At 43.2% G+C, this 21,384-nt stretch overlaps 1 protein-coding gene across 2 annotated transcripts; it reads right to left on the bottom strand.

Moving 5' to 3' along the window:
• Positions 1 to 7,475: 7,475 nt before the first annotated feature.
• LOC129850485 (chromo domain-containing protein cec-1-like) lies at positions 7,476 to 11,668 on the bottom strand. 2 transcript variants are annotated; one of them, XM_055916872.1, is made up of 2 exons: positions 11,038 to 11,668; positions 7,476 to 8,233 (listed from the first exon to the last, which is right to left on the bottom strand). In XM_055916872.1, exons 1-2 carry the CDS (start codon positions 11,393 to 11,395, stop codon positions 8,031 to 8,033), a joined length of 561 nt encoding a protein of 186 aa, XP_055772847.1. In that variant the 5' UTR covers positions 11,396 to 11,668; the 3' UTR covers positions 7,476 to 8,030. The 2 variants fall into 2 exon arrangements, with proteins under 2 accessions (XP_055772847.1, XP_055772848.1); XM_055916873.1 differs by having other exon boundaries at positions 7,476 to 8,247.
• Positions 11,669 to 21,384: the final 9,716 nt, after the last annotated feature.

Genomic DNA, 21,384 nt, shown 5'->3' on the forward strand with positions numbered 1-21,384 from the left:
CATGAGGTAAAATCAAATCAAATGTTAGTCACATACACATGTTTAGCAGATGTTGTTGCGGGTGTAGCGAAATGCTTGTTTCTTGCTCCAACAGTAGAGTAATAACTAACAAGTAATATCTAACAATTTCACAACAATACACACACATCTAAAGTAAAGGAATGGAATTAATATATAAATATTTGGACGAGCAATGTCAGAGCAGCATAGACTAAGATACAATATAATAGAATACAGTATGTACATATGAGATAAGTAATGCAAAATATGTTAACATTATTAAAGTGACTAGTGTTCCATTACTAAAGTGGCCAGTGATTTTAAGTCTATGTATATAGAGCAGCAGCCTCTAATGTGCTAGTGATGGCTATTTAACAGTCTGATGGCCTTGAGATTGAAAAACAGCTTCTATCTCTCGGTCCCCGCTTTGATGCACCTGTACTGACCTCGCCTTCTGGATGATAGCGGGGTGAACAGGCAGTGGCTCGGGTGGTTGTTGTCCTTGATGATCTTTTTGGCCTTCCTGTGACATCGGGTGCTGTAAGTGTCCTGGAGAGCAGGCATTGTGCCCCTGGTGACGCGTTGGGCAGACCGCACCACCCTCTGGAGAGCTCTGCGGTTGCGGGCGGTGCCGTTGCCGTACCAGGTGGTCATACAGCCCGACAGGATGCTCTCGATGGTGCATCTGGAAAAGGTTTCTGAGGGTTTAAGGTGCTGTTGTGCCTTCTTCACCACGCTGTCTGTGTGGGTCGACTATTTCAGTTTGTCAGTGATGTGTATGCTGAGGAACTTGAAGCTTTCCACCTTCTCCACTGCGGTCCTGTCGATGTGGGTAGGGGCGTGCTTCCTCTGCTGTTTCCTGAAGTCCCCGATCAGCTCCTTTGTTTTGTTGACGTTGGGTGTGAGGTTATTTTCCTGACACCACAGTCCCAGGGCACTCACCTTCTCCCTGTAGGCTGTCTCGTCATTGTTGGTAATCAGGCCCCACTACTGTTGTGTCGTCTGCAAACTTGATGATGGAGTTGGAAGCGTGTGTGACCACGCAGTCATGGGTGAACAGGGAGTACAGGAGGGGGCTGAGCATGCACCCTTGTGGGGCCCCAGTGATGAGGATCAGCGAAGTGGAGGTGTTGTTTCCTACCTTCACCACTTGGGGGCGGCCCGTCAGGAAGTCCAGGACCCAGTTGCACAGGGCGGGGTTCAGACCCAGGCTTAATGATGAGCTTGAAGGGTACTATGGTGTTGAATGCTGAGCTACAGTCAATGAACAGTATTCTTACATAGGTGTTCCTCTTGTCCAGATGGGATAGGGCAGTGTGCAGTGTGATGGCGATTGCATCGTCTGTGGATCTATTGGGGCGGTAAGCATATTGAAATGGGTCTATGGTGTCACGGAAGTTAAGGTAGAGGTGATATGATCCTTGACTAGTCTCTCAAAGCTCTTCATGATGACAGAAGTGAGTGTTACAGGACGATAGTTTCCTTTGCTTTCTTGGGTATGGGAACAATGGTGGACATATTGAAGCATGTGGGGACAGCAGACTGGGAGAGATTGAATATGTTGAATATTTTCAGCCAGCTGGTCTGCTCTGAGGATGCAGCTTGGGATGCCGTCTGGGTCGGCAGCTTTGCAAGGGTTAACGCGCTTAAATGTCTTACTCACGTCGGCCACGGAGAAAGAATGTCCAGCCCACAGTCCTTGGTAGCGGGCTGCGTCGTTGGCACTGTGTTATCCTCAAAGAAGAAAGTGTTTAGTTTGTCCGGAAGCAAGAAGTCGGTGTCCGCAACGTGGCTGGTTTTCCCTTTGTAGTCCGTGATTGACTGTAGACCCTGCCACATACGTCTCGTGTCTGAGCCGTTGAATTGCGACTCCACTTTGTCTCTATACTGACGTTTTGCCTGTTTGATTGCCTTACGGAGTGAATAATTACACTGTTTGTATTTCGGCCATATTCCTAGTCACCTTGCCATGGTTAAATGGATGGTCTGTGTTTTCAGTTTAGCGCGAATGCTGCCATCTATCTACACTTGTTGTATTCGGCGCATGTGGCAAATAAAGTTTGGTTTGAAGACGGTTGTAAAAGCATTCCAGGTGAAGCTGGTTGAGAGAATGCCAACAGTGTGCAAAGCTGTATTTGTATTAGTCAGGGACAGCCCTACTGGTAACAGATACCAGTGGGCAGATCTATTGTATTTGTTCAAACTACAGCACTTACTTTGATGTGTCAAATCTAATCCTTTCTTCTCTTCTCCTCCTCTCACAGTTCCACTCAGCACCGTTGTTTTCCTGCAGTCCACCAGCAGCACAGACAACCTCTTCATACCCAGCAGTAAGGCGCTACCGGGAGAGGCACGACATGGGGACTCTGGGAGGGTGAAAGGGCTAGCGTTGTCCTGGTAACCATAAAGAGGGGACACAGACACATATCATTATAGATGCTGATGCCACTGTTGTCATAAAGTGCTTTACAGAAACCCAGCCCAGACCCAGATAGAGCAGGCTGTATGCTAGACCAGACCAAGCTGTACCATCTGGTGTTCTGATCTGGAGAGACTCTTCTCTGCCTCGTCAGCATCAGGATGTTGTTGAGGCTCCCCAGAGGATCCATAATAGTCATGTCTCTCTCCTATGTGAACGAGAACATCAAACAGATGGTAAACTTATGATCTTCTATTGCAATCAACGAAATTGGTGCCTTTTGCATCCCTTTGATATTTTAAGTAGAAATTCTGCACCAATATTGAATATTAAAAGCCTGTTATATTAGATGAGGTGAACTTTAATGTAGACCACATGGAGAATGCGAATTCAATACATCAAAGTCTCGTAAACATATGTACCAATGGCAGATTGCCCCTTCAACAATTCCTACAGTACTGAACAATATATTCAAGTGTAGAACTTCAGTAGAATGCCCCTTTAAAATCACACATTAGTTCAACAACAGTTTGTGCCCCTATTTTTAAGACAGTACTCACTGGTGGTAATCAGAACTTCAGTCTCCTCCTCTTTCACTTCCTCCTCTTTTATTGAGATAGCCTCCTCTTCCTCTTTTACTCCAAAAGGTTCTTCCTCTTCTTTCACTTCATTCTCTTCAGTCAATGTTATGGCATCTTCCTCCTTTTTGATTCTGAAAGCTTCTACCTCCTCCTCTTCCACTTTGACAACCTCTTTCCCATCTTCCTCTTTCACTGTAATATCATCCTCTTCTTCTTTCAATGTGATAGCCTCCCTTTCCTCCCTATTCATGCTGAAAGCTTCTTCCTCTCCTTTCATCAGAGCTTCTTTATCCGTCTAGCTTACATAGCTCATGATCCGCGCGATTAGCCTTGTACATTATCAATTTAACACATTTGCTAATTTAACAAGCAAATTACGTTTTAATGAACTAGTAGAAAGGTAAACAGAATTATATTTAAAACACTAAGAGTAATATACACAAAATTGGTCTAAAGAGCTTCAATGTTTCGGTTTTATGTTCGCTAGCAAACCACCGCGGTGGGTGAATCAGAAGCCTTTTGTCGCTGTTGAAGAAGCCTCCAGTTCCGTCCACTAGATTATACGTCACGCAAGCAGCATCACCTGAAAGACTCAAATCGCTATCTGCTGACTGGAGTGGGTAACGCAGACTGGAGAAAAATCGCCGTTACAATGTTCATTCTGGCAAGCAATGTCATAAGAAGTAATGTTACCAGATGTTATGTTTTCTCTTCCTTCTTACAGCCAATACTTTCCTCCAGTGCTGATCTGCCCATTAGGCAGGATTAGGTGACAGATTGACAAGGGCGACATTGACGAGGATGGCATATTCCTAGCTAAATTGACCAAGGCTCATCACTAACAACACATAATAACACCTCACATAATGGTGCCCAAAAACAATGAAAACTTCTCTCATCCAGTGGCACATGGACTATTTAGGTGAGTGTTGGTGTTGCCACATGAAGCAGTACCCACTTTGCAAAAGGCAACATGGACAGATAGGACTCTACCTACCTACTCCAGGGCTGACCTGCCCATTAGGTAGGATTAGGTGACAGATTCTAGAGTTTTCATTTTTATGTCATAGTTATTCTGAACCCACTGCCTGCAAGTCGTCTAAATTAGCCTCAGTGATTTGTATTTTTCTTCAACTTTCTGAAGAGGAAACAGCCAGGAAATGCCCCTGTCTGAGTGCATTTGTCTACCACTATGTGTAGCTGTTAGCGATGATGCTAATGACAACTATCTTCTTGTTGATGGAAAAGTTTTCCCACAAACCTTGTCAATTAAATGTTAACTACAAAGTAGTCTATGCCTACCTGGCAGAATGATATCATGATTATTTGCATCAACCAGTTGTGATTTGTTCAGCAGACTCTGCAATCACATGTGTGCTACAGAGACACCACTAACCAAGCAAGGCTCTTGCTGGTGCCACTTGAATTAAAGGGTATCTAAACACAAAAATGAAAACATCTTAGATTTTTCTCAGACTTCAAACGTGATCTCCTGATATGGTTTTGAGAGAAACAGAAAAACAGGGACAGAAACCTGGAAAAACTAAACAAAGAAAACAGAATTAGAGAAAAAAACAAAAATGGAATTAGGTAAAGAAATATATATTTAATAGGACTTTACTGATATCCTGAAGTGACCTTTAACCTCCCTGCTCCTCAATACTTCTTCCACTGGATCAAACCTTCAGCCAAGTAGGATATATGATAGTGGCAACACATGGAGTAGGGTTTGATATAGTCATGGTAGGATACATGATAGTGGCAACACATGGAGCTGGGTTGGATATAGTCGTGGTAGGATACATGGAGCTGGGTTGGATATAGTCATGGTAGGATACATGATAGTGGAAACACATGGAGTAGGGTTTGATATAGTCATGGTAGGATACATGATAGTGGCAACACATGGAGTTGGGTGGGATATAGTCATGGTAGGATACATGATAGTGGAAACACATGGAGTAGGGTTTGATATAGTCATGGTAGGATACATGATAGTGGCAACACATGGAGTAGGGTGGGATATAGTCATGGTAGGATACATGGAGCTGGGTTGGATATAGTCATGGTAGGATACATGATAGTGGCAACACATGGAGTTGGGTTGGATATAGTCATGGTAGGATACATGATAGTGGCAACACATGGAGTTGGGTGGGATATAGTCATGGTAGGATACATGATAGTGGAAACACATGGAGTAGGGTTTGATATAGTCATGGTAGGATACATGATAGTGGCAACACATGGAGTAGGGTGGGATATAGTCATGGTAGGATACATGGAGCTGGGTTGGATATAGTCATGGTAGGATACATGGAGCTGGGTTGGATATAGTCATGGTAGGATACATGGAGCTGGGTTGGATATAGTCATGGTAGGATACATGATAGTGACAACACATGGAGTTGGGTTGGATATAGTCATGGTAGGATACATGATAGTAGCAGAGAGAACGTAAACAATGTAAACAATTATGCATATGCACACAGAGCCAGAGTAAAAAAAAGAACAATTTAATCACAGAGTGTGTACATTCAAACTGACTCCACATTCAATTCACTTCTTGAGATTTGAAAACAACAACATACAAATGTATTTTTGTTTAGTTTTATCCAATCCGATTTCATATGTAAATAATGACATAAACCTCATCTTGTCATTTTCAGCAGAGGTGTCGTGCTGCCAGAGTACGGAGGAGCGGGGCTCCCTCACCTCTTCATACACAGAGCTGGTAAAACTATTTCTGGACAAATTCATTCTGATAAATTCTAAATAAATGATTTTTAAATCACCACTAAAATCCCATGAAAAACGACAGAATGACAAATCAAATAAATAGACAGTATATAGCAGCCCAGTTGTAAATGGTGATTTCTTCCCTGTATTTTCTCAGTATAGCAGCCAAGAGATTAATGGTTGTTATGTTTCACTATATTGGTATCACTCCGCGGCGGAGAGATACATCCGAGGTGAGGATTTACAGATTTACTCTCGTGTACACCTGTGTCGCGGCTGGGGTTCGCCCCTATATATAGACCCCCTGGCCGCGACACACGTTCTCTTTCATTTTATCGGCAGACGTCCGTATGGTTTGAGGTACAAACTTTCTGAATTTCGCTTGGTAAGTCACTGGTAAGCGTAATATCTTACACGGAAGTATATATATATATACTCACTGGCTGTTTGCAGCCTGGAGCAGTTGGCCACAACATGGCCAGCCCCTCTTGAGTGCTCCATCTGCTGCGCGCGGTTGATCTGTATCTTCCGACCCCTGGTTTGTCATACTTGTGTTTCATTAGCGTTACACTACGACTCCGTGTGTATCCATTAGTATGATGGCTCTTGCTGCCACAAACTGTAATGGACCGTTTACACAACTTGACGACTGGCTTGTTCTATGTGTGTGCTGTGAATTTCTTTAACACGCTGCTCTGGGTTCTCTGCTAATTATCTTGCAGGTTTTGTTTCTTGTTCTTTCCCCTGCAGAGTGTAAGAGTATGGTGGTGGGGCTTCCACTACCTGGAGACATCAACTTTGGAGTTCCTTAACGTAATTACTTCATCATAGTGCTGTTTTTTTTACTGCTTGGACATTAAAGGTAATATTTTGCAGTACAACAACATATAAATCAAATCCATTACCCAGTTACTGTTTTGTCTGCCTGTTTTTCCCCACACAGGGTCTTCCCTGTTTTTTTTTGCAGAGTTACAGGGTAAATTATCCCTCAGCGGGTTCCTGTTCCTCCAAGCGGGTCGTCGGGACTCCTGCTCCGTGGCCTTGTTGGCTTGGCTGAGCTTATGGCTTCCCTTTGTGACAGATGTGATGGTGGCATCCCCCCCCCCGGGGATCTGCATACCTTGTGTATGTACTGCCTGGGTTTGAGCCATGCGGCGAGGGCGGTGGAGCGCCCTACTGGATGCCTGTTTTGTGTGTTGTTCTCAGAATGTCTGCGCCTATGGCGCGACTGGAGGCCATGCGCAAGTGGGTCGGCAAGGCTCAGGCTAAGGATGAGCTCCCTGCCTCAGGAGTGGTGCGCAGCGAACTGTTAGTCCCTCTACTGGGCCCAGTATCCCTCCCAGGAAATGTGGCCGAACCCACCGCAGGCCTCTCTACTGGGCCCTTGTGCTGCCAGTCCTGGACGGGGGCATGAGTCGGACCACTGGGACCACCTTGAACGGAGGGTGCATGCCTTGCGTCAGGAGGTTGATAGCTTCGATGGCGAAGACAGCTGTTCCTTGTTGGCCAGTGATAGGCTGTTCACCGTGAGCAGGGCTACCAGGCTGACAGGCCATCAGAAGCTGGCAGTGGGGCTTCATCGTCCCCAGCAGCTCGAGAGGCTATGAGGAGCCTACTCACTCGGGTAGTGTTATATAATTTAGTAATTAATGTTCATAAATTGCAATGATCTTTTTTGGTCTGAACCACAGAGGTTGTAAAGTTCTGGTTTAAATGAAACAGACAGAATTCCTATCTCACAATTAGTCAGATACAATTTTATTGGTGACAGCTCTGACGTGCAAAAACGTTCCTTTTATACTTTCTCTTAACCTACACAACCTAACACATACATACACACTATATTTGGATTATCCCCTGAAGTCTCACCACAGTTTATTACCACTCAGCTGACAGTTCCAGTCCCCCCCAGATACGGAAAACCTGGAGGGGCTCTCCCTGTCAAATCAAATCAACTGTATTTATATAGCACCTTCGTACATCAGCTAATGCTACAAGGTGCTGTATAGAAACCCAGCCTAAAACCCTAAACAGCAAGCAATGCAGGTGTAGAAGCACGGTGGCTAGGAAAAACTCCCTAGAAAGGCCAAACCTAGGAAGAAACCTAGTGAGGAACCAGGCTATGAGGGGTGGCCAGTCCTCTTCTGGCTGTGCCGGGTGGAGATTATAACAGAACATGGCCAAGATGTTCAAATGTTCATAAATGACCAGCATGGTCAAATAATAATAATCACAGTAGTTATCGAGGGTGTAGCAAGTCAGCACCTCAGGAGTAAATGTCAGTTAGCTTTTCATAGCCGATCATTAAGAGTATCTCTACCGCTCCTGCAGTCTCTAGAGTTGAAAACAGCAGGCCTGGGACAGGTAGCACGTTGGGTGAACAGGTCAGGGTTCCATAGCCGCAGGCAGAACAGTTGAAACTGGAACAGCAGCAAGGCCAGGTGGACTGGGGACAGCAAGGAGTCATCATGCCCGGTAGTCCTGACGCATGGTCCTAGGGCTCAGGTCCTCCGAGAGAGAGAAGGAGAGAATTAGAGAGAGCATACTTAAATTCACACAGGACACCTGTCCTATCTTATCTCCACAGAGTTATAGCTGGGTCGGTTCAAACATAGGTTAACGAGTCTCTTTGCTTTTCTTTCGGCACACACATACATTCCTTTCTTCCCCAATGGTTATCATTTTTAATTACCCCTTGTCCATGCTACATAACCTCTAATCCTAATGGTTAAGTTTTTGGGTAGAATTATTTAATCATTTATCTTAAACCTTGATAAAATATTTTAACAGGGAGTACCAAGATGGAGGCACGGTGGCGTCAACACAATGGTGGGGGAGAGCCAAGATGGAGGCACGGTGGCATCAACACTATGGTGGGGGAGCCAAGATGGAGGCACGGTGGCGTCAACACAATGGTGGGGGAGAGCCAAGATGGAGGCACGGTGGCGTCAACACAGTACCAAGATGGAGGCACGGTGGCTTCAATACGGTGGTGGGGGAGAGCCAAGATGGAGGCACGGTGGCTTCAACACAGTGGTGGGGGAGAGCCAAGATGGAGGCACGGTGGCGTCAACACAATGGTGGGGGAGAGCCAAGATGGAGGCACGGTGGCGTCAACACAGTGGTGGGGGAGTACCAAGATGGAGGCACGGTGGCGTCAACACAATGGTGGGGGAGAGCCAAGATGGAGGCACGGTGGCGTCAACACAGCGCCTCCTATCAGTCATCTAGTGTATATATAAATCATTGGGTATGACAAGCTCATTGGGCATTTATAAAGTTAGGCTATATTCACCAAGATTTAATGGCTATGCCTCTATATCACACATTTAAAAGTAAAACAAATGCATGGACCCGAGTGGCACAGCATCTCAGTGCTAGAGGCGTCACTACAGACCCTGGTTCGATTCCAGGCTGTATCACAACCGGCCGTGATTGGGAGTCCCATAGGGTGGCGCACAATTGGCCCAGCGTCTTCCGGGTTAGGGTTTGGCCGGGGTAGGCCGTCATTGTAAATAAGTATTTTTTATTTTATTTAACTAGGCAAGTCAGTTAAGAACAAATTCGTATTTACAATGATGGCCTATCAAAAGGTAAAAGACCTCCTGAGAGGACAGCAGGACAGCTGGGATTAAAAATAAAAATGTAATAACATATAAATATAGGATAAAACACACATCACGACAAGAGAGACAATACTACATAAAGAGAGACCTAAAGACAACAACATAGCAAGGCAGCGACACATGACAACACAGCATGGTAGCAACACAACATGACACCAACATGGTTACAAAACAACATGGCAGCAGTACAAAACATTGTACAAACATTATTGGCCACAGACAACAGAACAAAGGGCAAGAAGGTAGAGAAAACAATACATCACGCGAAGCAGCCACAACTATCAGTAAGAGTGTCCATGACTGAGTCTTTGAATGAAGAGATGGAGATAAAACTGTCCCGTTTGAATAAAAAACTGCTCTACGCCACTTCCTCAAATGGAACCGTTTTGTTCCTCTCTGTCGCTCTTTCAATTGTTACATAATGAAATAGATTATTATAAACGATAGAGCGTTGGTTGATTTACCAGCTAAGCATTTATTTTTGCAAGATAATAGACGAGAAGAGTATAGTCCAACCCATCGGGTATCTCACTGCACCTTCATTTGACATGTATTGAAAGATGCAGACAGACGGATTAAAAAACACATTTACATTGTAATACTTCTGACAGCCAACTTTCTAACTCCGCCCATAACTTTTGGACTTCATATCGTTCCCAGAAGGCACAGATTATTAAATCATTAGTTTGTTTTACACATAAGACAAGCACCGTCGGTGTGACTATATATGGAAAAATAAATGTTAAATAATTTTGACCAATCGATTTGTCAAAATAAATATTTATTTTTTGTCGGGGACAGCCCTAGTAGAAATGCAGGAAATTAACTTTAGGTGCCCTAAAACAATTCTGAGGGAGGACCCCCAGACTCTTTGACCAGGTTATGACCCCCCCCCCCCCCACCCCTTCCAAAACCAAAGTTCCACCCGTTTGGCACATCTCCGGATCCTGTTACATTCTGATAGGTAACCATACCTGCATCATACCTGCATACCTGTAACCATACCTGCATCATACCTGCATACCTGTAACCATAACTGCATCATACCTGTAACCATACCTGCATCATACCTGTAACCATACCTGCATCATACCTGCATACCTGTAACCATACCTGCATCATACCTGTAACCATACCTGCATACCTGTAACCATATCTGCATCATACCTGTAACCATACCTGCATACCTGTAACCATACCTGCATCATACCTGTATACCTGTAACCATACCTGCATCATACCTGTAACCATACCTGCATCATACCTGTAACCATACCTGCATACCTGTAACCATACCTGCATCATACCTGCATACCTGTAACCATACCTGCATCATACCTGTATACCTGTAACCATACCTGCATCATACCTGTAACCATACCTGCATACCTGTAACCATACCTGCATCATACCTGTAACCATACCTGCATACCTGTAACCATACCTGCATCATACCTGCATACCTGTAACCATACCTGCATCATACCTGTAACCATACCTGCATACCTGTAACCATACCTGCATCATGGTGCAGAAATAAAGGGCCAATAAAAAATCCCTTCCGTACATAACAACATAAACAAGTATAGAACTTCAGTAGAATTCCCCTTCTAAACCACACATTGGTTCAACAACGGCATAGTTTGTGCCCCTGTTTTTAAATAATACTCACCGGTGTTAATCAGATCTTCAGTCTCCTCCTCCTCTCCTTCGTCCTCCTCCTCTTTCACTCCCAAAACGTCTTCCTCCACCTTTATTGAGATCGCCTCCTCCTCCCTTTTCATTCTGAAAGCTTTTACCTTCTCTTCCACTCCAGAAGGTTCTTTCTCTTCTTTCACAGTAACACCCTCCTCCTCTTCTTTCAGTATGATATCCTCCTCTTCCTCCTTTTTCATTCTGAAAGGTTCTTCTTCTTCTTTCACTGTAATATCCTCTTCTTTTTTCACGACAATGTTCAGCCCCAGAGCTTCTTTCTCCATACAGCAGACCCCCTCTTCCTTAGCAGGGGAAAAGTTGCTTAGTGAGCTCATGGTCGGGGACGTTAGCTAGTTAGCAGGTAGCATTAGCGACTAGCCAAGTGCTAGGTTCAGTATCAATCTTAACAAGTTTGCAAATTTAACAAGCTAATTTGGTTAAAGTTTACAGTATATATACGTAAACAGAATTGTGTTTGAAACACTGCGATTCGCGAATGTAAATAAAACATGGTGTAAAGCGCGTCAAATGCTTCGGTTTTAAGTTAGCTAGAAAGCTAAAAAAAACCTGGCTGAAAGAGTAGCCGTGTTGTTGCTGAAGAAACGTCCCGTCCGGTTCACTAGATTATACGTCATGCGAGAAGGGTCACCTGAAAAACCCAACTGAAATTCGCCAACCCACAGTCGCCATCTGCTGACTGGAGTGGGTAACGCAGTTTATAAAAATATTAACAACATTGTTTACATTAGCAAAAAATATATATAATTTTTTAAACACAAGATATGTTTTCTCTTACGTCTTGCGTCTGTGTATACCTTCATATACATTATTTTTTTCGATATAGACCGATCTACTTTCCATCTACGGACTGAGATAATTTCCTGCAATCCGCGTCACCCAATGTGGTACGGATCTGCTATTTTTATACTTTAGAACAGGAACCCCCATAAGAAGCTAGCCAGCTAACTAGCTGCTAGTCAGTTAGCCACTCTGTCCCGAAGCAAGCACCAGTTAGCCTTGAGCTAGGCCCATCTCCCGGCTAGCCGAAGAGGTCTTCCAGCTAATTCTTGGGCTACAATACCTCTTTTGCCAATTGGCCTGGGCCCTTTATTGCCGACATGGAGCCCCGCTAATCCATCACGACTGGTCTGCCGACGTCATCGCCCGAGGTGATTTCAACATGTTTTTCCTTTGCGATGTCGCCGAAGACCCATCTGCTAGCCCCGGCCCGCTAGCTGTCTGAATCACCGTGTCTCCAGCTCACCTAGCGTAGTAGCGACTACCGAACGGCTCCCTGACTCACCTATTGCTGCTCATTGGACCCTATGATCACTCGGCTACACATGCCTCTCCCTAATGTCAATATGCCTTGTCTATTGCTGTTTAGGTTAGTTATTATTGTTTTATTTCACTGTAGAGCCCCTAGCCCCGCCCAACATGCCTTAGATAGCTCATTTGTCCCAAACCTTACACATGCGGAGACCTCACCATGCTCAACTGGTGCCTCCAGAGACACAACCGCTCTCATCGTCACTCAATGCCTAAGTTTACCTCCACTGTAATCACATCCTACCATACCCTTGTCTGTACATTATGCCCTGAATCTATTCTACCATGCCCAGAAATCTTCTCCTTTATTTTCGGTTCACAATGCACTAGACGACCAGTTCTTATAGCCTTTAGCCGTACCCTTATCCTTCTCCTCCTCTGTTCCTCTCGGGATGTAGAGGTTAACCCAGGCCCTGTAGCCCCCAACACCACACCTATTCCCCAGGCGCTCTCATTTGTTGACTTCTGTAACCGTAAAAGCCTTGGTTTCATACATGTAAATCAGAAGCCTCCTCCCTAAGTTTCTTTTATTCACTGCTTTAGCACACTCCGCCAACCCTGATGTCCTAGCCGTGTCTGAATCCTGGCTTAGGAAGGCCACCAAAAATTCTGAAATTTCCATCCCCAACTCCAACATTTTCCAACAAGATACAACTGCCAAAGGGGGCGAAGTTGCAATCTACTGCAGAGATAGCCTGCAGAGTTCTGTCATACTATCCAGGTCTGTGCCCAAACAATTCGAGCTTCTTCTTTTAAAAAGTCTCTCACTGTTGCCGCTTGTTATAGACCCCCTTCAGCCCCCAGCTGTGGCCTCGACACCATATGTGAATTGATTGTCCCCCATCTATCTTCAGAGTTAGTACTGTTAGGTGACCTAAACTGGGATATGCTTAACACCCTGGCCGTCCTACAATCTAAGCTAGATGCCCTCAATCTCACACAAATCATCAAGGAACCTACCAGGTACAACCCTAACTCTATAACCATGGGCACCCTCATAGATATCATACTGACCAACTTTCCCTCTAAATACACCTCTGCTGTCTTCAACCAGGATAACAGCGATCACTGCCTCATTGCCTGCGTCCGTAATGGGTCCGCTGTCAAACGACCACCCCTCATCACTGTCAAACGCTCCCTAAAAAACTTCAGCGAGCCGGTCTTTCTAATCGACCTAGCCCGGGTATCCTGGTAGGAAATTGACCTCATCCCATCAGTAGAGGATGCCTGGTTGCTCTTTAAAAGTGCTTTCCTCACCATCTTAAATAAGCATGCTCCATTTAAAAAATGGAGAACTATGAACAGATATAGCCCTTGGTTCACCCCAGATTTGACTGCCCTTGACCAGCACAAAAACATCCTGTGGCGTTCTGCATTAGCATTGAATAGCCCCCGCGATATGCAACTTTTCAGGGAAGTCAGGAACCAATATACACAGTCAGGAAAACTAAGGTTAGCTTTTTCAAACAGAAATTTGCATCCTGTAGCACTAATTCCAAATAGTTTTGGGACTCTGTAAAGTCCATGGAGAATAATAGCACCTCGTCCCAGCTGCCCACTGCACTGAGGCTAGGAAACACTGTCACCACCGATAAATCTACGATAGTCGATCATTTTAATAATTATTTTTCTACGGTTGGCCAGCTTTCCATCTGGCTACCCCTACCCCGGCCAACAGCTCTGCACCCCCCGCAGAAACTTACCCAAGGCCCCCCCCCCCCCCCATTTCTCCTTCACAAAAATCCAGACAGCTGATGTTCTGAAAGAGCTGCAAAATCTGGATCCGCTGGCCTAATCAGCTGGGCTAGACAATCTGGACCATCTCTTTCTAAAATTACCTGCTGAAATTGTTGCAACCCCTATTACTAGCCTCTCTTTCGTATCGTCTGAGATCCTCAAAGATTGGAAAGCTGCCGCGGTCATTCCACTCTTCAAAGGGGGAGACACGTCATTTGGCTGGAGTGTGGAGCGTCATTGGCTGAAGTGAGGAGCATCATTTAGCTGGAGTTGAGGAGCGTCATTTGGCTGGAGTGAGGAGCGTCATTTGTCTGGAATGAGGAGCGTTATTTGTCTGGAGTTGAGGAGGGTCATTTGGCTGGAGTGAGGAGCGATATTTGTCTGGAGTGAGGAGCAATATTTGTCTGGAGTGAGGAGCGTCATTTGTCTGGAGTGAGGAGCGTCATTTGGCTGGAGTGAGGAGCGTCATTTGGCAGGAGTGAGGAGCTTCGTTTGGCTGGAGTGAGGAGCTTCGTTTGGCTGGAGTGAGGAGCGATATTTGTCTGGAGTGAGGAGCGTCATTTGGCTGGAGTGAGGAGCGTCATTTGGCTGGAGTGAGGAGCGTCATTTGGCTGGAGTGAGGAGCGTCATTTGGCTGGAGTGAGGAGCTTCATTTGGCTGGAGTGAGGAGCGATATTTGGCTGGAGTTGAGAACCGTAATTTGCTGGAGTCAAGGACCGTAGTTTACCCTAGTAATACTATGGCTACCCCAGTAGTTTATCCTAGTAATACTATGGTTACCCCAGTAGTTTACCCTAGTAATACTATGGCTACCCCAGTAGTTTACCCTAGTAATACTGTGGTTACCCTAGTAGTTTACCCTAGTAATATTATGGTTACCCCAGTAGTTTACCCTAGTAATACTATGGTTACCCCAGTAGTTTACCCTAGTAATACTATGGCTACCCCAGTAGTTTACCCTAGTAATACTGTGGTTACCCTAGTAGTTTACCCTAGTAATATTATGGTTACCCCAGTAGTTTACCCTAGTAATACTATGGTTATCCCAGTAGTTTACCCTGGTAATACTATACCTACCCCAATAGTTTACACTAGTAATACTGTGGCTACCCCATAATTTACCAGAGTAATACTATGGTTACTGCAGTAGTTTACCCTAGTAATACTATGACTACCCCAGTAGTTTACCCAGTAATACTATGGCTACTCGAGTAGTTTACCCTAGTAATACTATGGCTACTCTAGTAGTTTACCCTAGTAATACTGTGGTTATCCTAGTAGGTCACCCAAGTAATACTATGGTTACCCCAGTAGTTTACCCAGTAATACTATGGTTACCCCAGTAGTATACCCAGTAATACTATGGTTACCCCAGTAGTTTACCCTAGTAATACTATGCCTACCCCAGTAGTTTACCCTAGTAATACTATGGCTACCCCAGTAGTTTACCCTAGTAATACTATGGTTACCCAGGTAGTTTACCCTGGTAATACTATGGTTACCCAGGTAGTTTACCCTAGTAATACTATGTCTACCCCAGTAGTTTACCCTAGTAATACTATGGTTACCCCAGTAGTTTACCCAGTAATACTATGGTTACCCCAGTAGTATACCCAGTAATACTATGGTTACCCCAGTAGTTTACCCTAGTAATACTATGACTACCCCAGTAGTTCACCTTAGTAATACTATGCCTACCCCAGTAGTTTACCCTAGTAATACTATGGCTACCCCAGTAGTTTACCCTAGTAATACTATGGTTACTCCAGTAGTTTACCCTAGTAATACTATGGCTACCCTAGTAGTTTACCCTAGTAATACTATGGTTACTCCAGTAGTTTACCCTAGTAATACTGTGGCTACTCCAGTGGTTTACCATAGTAATACTGTGGTTACCCTAGTAGTTTACCCTAGTAATACTATGGTTACCCAGGTAGTTTACCCTGGTAATACTATGGTTACCCAGGTAGTTTACCCTAGTAATACTATGGCTACCCCATAATTTACTCTAGTAATACTATTGCTACCCCATTAGTTTACCCTAGTAGTTTACCATAGTAATTATATGGTTACTGCAGTAGTTTACCCTAGTAATACTGTGGTTATCCTAGTAGGTCACCCTAGTAATACTATGGTTACCACAGTAGTTTACCCTAGTAATACTGTTGGTACCCCAGTAGTTTACCCTAGTAATACTATGGTTACCCCAGTAGTTTACCCTAGTAATACTATGGCTACCCCAGTAGTTTACCCGAGTAATACTATGGTTACCCCAGTAGTTTACCCTAGTAATACTATGGCTACCCCAGTAGTTTACCCTAGTAATACTATGGTTACCCAGGTAGTTTACCCTAGTAATACTATGGTTACCCAAGTAGTTTACCCTAGTAATACTATGGTTACCCCAGTAGTTTACCCAGTAATACTATGGCTACCCCAGTAGTTTACCCTAGTAATACTATGGTTACCCAAGTAGTTTACCCTAGTAATACTATGGTTACCCAAGTAGTTTACCCTAGTAATACTATGGTTACCCCAGTAGTTTACCCAGTAATACTATGGCTACCCCAGTAGTTTACCCCAGTAGTTTACCCAGTAATACTATGGCTACCCTAGTAGTTTACCCCAGTAGTTTACCCTAGTAATACTATGGTTACCCCAGTAGTTTACCCAGTAATACTATGGCTACCCCAGTAGTTTACCCCAGTAGTTTACCCAGTAATACTATGGCTACCCTAGTAGTTTACCCCAGTAGTTTACCCAGTAATACTATGGCTACCCCAGTAGTTTACCCCAGTAGTTTACCCAGTAATACTATGGCTACCCCAGTAGTTTACCCCAGTAGTTTACCCTAGTAATACTATGGCTACCCTAGTAGTTTACCCCAGTAGTTTACCCAGTAATACTATGGCTACCCTAGTAGTTTACCCCAGTAGTTTACCCAGTAATACTATGGCTACCCCAGTAGTTTACCCCAGTAGTTTACCCTAGTAATACTATGGCTACCCCAGTAGTTTACCCCAGTAGTTTACCCTAGTAATACTATGGCTACCCTAGTAGTTTACCCCAGTAGTTTACCCAGTAATACTATGGCTACCCTAGTAGTTTACCCCAGTAGTTTACCCAGTAATACTATGGCTACCCCAGTAGTTTACCCCAGTAGTTTACCCAGTAATACTATGGCTACCCTAGTAGTTTACCCCAGTAGTTTACCCAGTAATACTATGGTTACCCCAGTAGTTTACCCAGTAATACTATGGCTACCCCAGTAGTTTACCCCAGTAGTTTACCCTAGTAATACTATGGCTACCCCAGTAGTAATACCATTATATTGAGACGACCAAAGAGAAGCATGTGTTGATTGATTAGTGCAGATTGTTTTTGGTTCAGAATGTAAAACAAACTACATATAAGGCAATTTCTTAATTCAGTCAAAGAAACGCTCTGCACCATGTGGTTTGTGGTTTAACATTGGTCGCCATTCTATGAAAGCTGCTCTTCTCAGTCCAACCACAATCATAAATAACCCTTACCTTAAGCGCTGGGCCTTACTCCCTGAAGACTGCCTCCATTAAACCAACCTTGAAAACACCTGGACTGGTGTCCACCTTCAGGTCGCCAGCTGTAACGGTGGCTCCTCTGACACATTGGTGCGGCTGGCTTCCGGGGTAAGGTAACGTGTGTGATTGTGTCCAGGAGCAGTGCGGCTTGGCAGGGTCATGTTTCGGTGGATGCATTGCTCTCAACCTTCGCCTCTCCTGAGTCTGTGTTACAGCGATGGGACAAGACTGTAACTACCAATTGGATATCCCGAAATTGGGGAGAAAAATGGGGAGAATTTTTTTTTTTTAAACACCAGGACCCCAACACCCTAAACAAATACAGACCAATTGTTCTGTCTTTATTTTACCAGGCAGGAACATATTCTTATTGATGGCCTGGCTGTTCTTTGTAATATACAAAGCCACTCTGTTAGATGTAACCACACTATTAATCTGTTAGATGTGACCAGACTAGTAAAGTCACTCTGTTAGATGTGACCAGACTATTAAAGCCACTCTGTTAGATGTGACCAGACTATTAAAGCCACTCTGTTAGATGTGACCAGACTATTAAAGCCACTCTGTTAGTTGTGACCAGACTATTAAAGCCACTCTGTTAGATGTGACCAGACTATTAAAGCCACTCTGTTAGATGTGACCAGACTATTAAAGCCACTCTGTTAGATGTGACCAGACTATTAAAGCCACTCTGTTAGATGTGACCAGACTATTAATCTGTTAGATGTGACCAGACTATTAAAGACACTCTGTTAGATGTGACCAGACTATTAATCTGTTAGATGTGACCAGACAATTAAAGCCACTCTGTTAGATGTGACCAGACTATTAATCTGTTAGATGTGACCAGACTATTAATCTGTTAGATGTGACCAGACTATTAAAGACACTCTGTTAGATGTGACCAGACTATTAATCTGTTAGATGTGACCAGACTATTACTCTGTTAGATGTGACCAGACTATTACTCTGTTAGATGTGACCAGACTATTACTCTGTTAGATGTGACCAGACTATTACTCTGTTAGATGTGACCAGACTATTAATCTGTTAGATGTGACCAGACTATTAATCTGTTAGATGTGACCAGACTATTAAAGACACTCTGTTAGATGTGACCAGACTATTAATCTGTTAGATGTGACCAGACTATTAATCTGTTAGATGTGACCAGACTATTCATCTGTTAGATGTGACCAGACTATTAATCTGTTAGATGTGACCAGACTATTAAAGACACTCTGTTAGTTGTGACCAGACTATTAATCTGTTAGATGTGACCAGACTATTAATCTGTTAGATGTGACCAGACTATTAAAGACACTCTGTTAGTTGTGACCAGACTATTAATCTGTTAGATGTGACCAGACTATTAATCTGTTAGATGTGACCAGACTATTAAAGACACTCTGTTAGTTGTGACCAGACTATTAATCTGTTAGATGTGACCAGACTATTAATCTGTTAGATGTGACCAGAGTATTAAAGTCACTCTGTTAGATGTGACCAGACTATTAAAGCCACTCTGTTAGATGTGACCAGACTATTAAAGTCACTCTGTTAGATGTGACCAGACTATTAAAGTCACTCTGTTAGATGTGACCAGACTATTAAAGCCACTCTGTTAGATGTGACCAGACTATTAAAGCCACTCTGTTAGATGTGACCAGACTGTTAAAGCCACTCTGTTAGTTGTGACCAGACTATTAATCTGTTAGATGTGACCAGACTAGTAATCTGTTAGATGTGACCAGACTATTAATCTGTTAGATGTGACCAGACTATTAATCTGTTAGTTGTGACCAGACTATTAAAGCCGCTCTGTTAGATGTGACCAGACTATTAATCTGTTAGATGTGACCAGACTATTAATCTGTTAGATGTGACCAGACTATTAAAGACACTCTGTTAGTTGTGACCAGACTATTAATCTGTTAGATGTGACCAGACTATTAATCTGTTAGATGTGACCAGACTATTAAAGACACTCTGTTAGTTGTGACCAGACTATTAATCTGTTAGATGTGACCAGACTATTAAAGTCACTCTGTTAGATGTGACCAGACTATTAAAGACACTCTGTTAGTTGTGACCAGACTATTAATATGTTAGATGTGACCAGACTATTAATCTGTTAGATGTGACCAGACTATTAAAGTCACTCTGTTAGATGTGACCAGACTATTAAAGACACTCTGTTAGTTGTGACCAGACTATTAATCTGTTAGTTGTGACCAGACTATTAAAGACACTCTGTTAGTTGTGACCAGACTATTAAAGCCACTATGTTAGATGTGACCAGACTATTAAAGCCACTCTGTTAGATGTGACCAGACTATTAAAGTCACTCTGTTAGATGTGACCAGACTATTAAAGCCACTCTGTTAGATGTGACCAGACTATTAATCTGTTAGATGTGACCAGACTATTAAAGACACTCTGTTAGTTGTGACCAGACTATTAATCTGTTAGATGTGACCAGACTATTAATCTGTTAGATGTGACCAGACTATTAAAGCCACTCTGTTAGATGTGACCAGACTATTAAAGCCACTCTGTTAGATGTGACCAGACTATTAATCTGTTAGATGTGACCAGACTATTAATCTGTTAGATGTGACCAGACTATTAAAGCCACTCTGTTAGATGTGACCAGACTATTAAAGCCACTCTGTTAGATGTGACCAGACTATTAATCTGTTAGATGTGACCAGACTATTAATCTGTTAGTTGTGACCAGACTATTAATCTGTTAGATGTGACCAGACTATTAATCTGTTAGATGTGACCAGACTATTAATCTGTTAGATGTGACCAGACTATTAATCTGTTAGATGTGACCAGACTATTAAAGACACTCTGTTAGATGTGACCAGACTATTAAAGTCACTCTGTTAGATGTGACCAGACTATTAATCTGTTAGATGTGACCAGACTATTAATCTGTTAGATGTGACCAGACTATTAAAGACACTCTGTTAGATGTGACCAGACTATTAATCTGTTAGTTGTGACCAGACTATTAATCTGTTAGATGTGACCAGACTATTAATCTGTTAGATGTGACCAGACTATTAATCTGTTAGTTGTGACCAGACTATTAAAGACACTCTGTTAGATGTGACCAGAGTATTAAAGTCACTCTGTTAGATGTGACCAGACTATTAAAGACACTCTGTTAGATGTGACCAGACTATTAATCTGTTAGTTGTGACCAGACTATTAATCTGTTAGATGTGACCAGACTATTAAAGACACTCTGTTAGATGTGACCAGACTATTAATCTGTTAGATGTGACCAGACTATTAATCTGTTAGTTGTGACCAGACTATTAATCTGTTAGTTGTGACCAGACTATTAAAGACACTCTGTTAGATGTGACCAGACTATTAATCTGTTAGATGTGACCAGACTATTAAAGACACTCTGTTAGTTGTGACCAGACTATTAATCTGTTAGATGTGACCAGACTATTAATCTGTTAGATGTGACCAGACTATTAATCTGTTAGTTGTGACCAGACTATTAATCTGTTAGTTGTGACCAGACTATTAATCTGTTAGATGTGACCAGACTATTAATCTGTTAGATGTGACCAGACTATTAAAGACACTCTGTTAGATGTGACCAGACTATTAATCTGTTAGATGTGACCAGACTATTAATCTGTTAGATGTGACCAGACTATTAAAGACAC

This window comes from Salvelinus fontinalis, unplaced genomic scaffold (assembly GCF_029448725.1).
Source record: "Salvelinus fontinalis isolate EN_2023a unplaced genomic scaffold, ASM2944872v1 scaffold_2066, whole genome shotgun sequence".
Classification (NCBI taxonomy): domain Eukaryota; kingdom Metazoa; phylum Chordata; class Actinopteri; order Salmoniformes; family Salmonidae; genus Salvelinus; species Salvelinus fontinalis.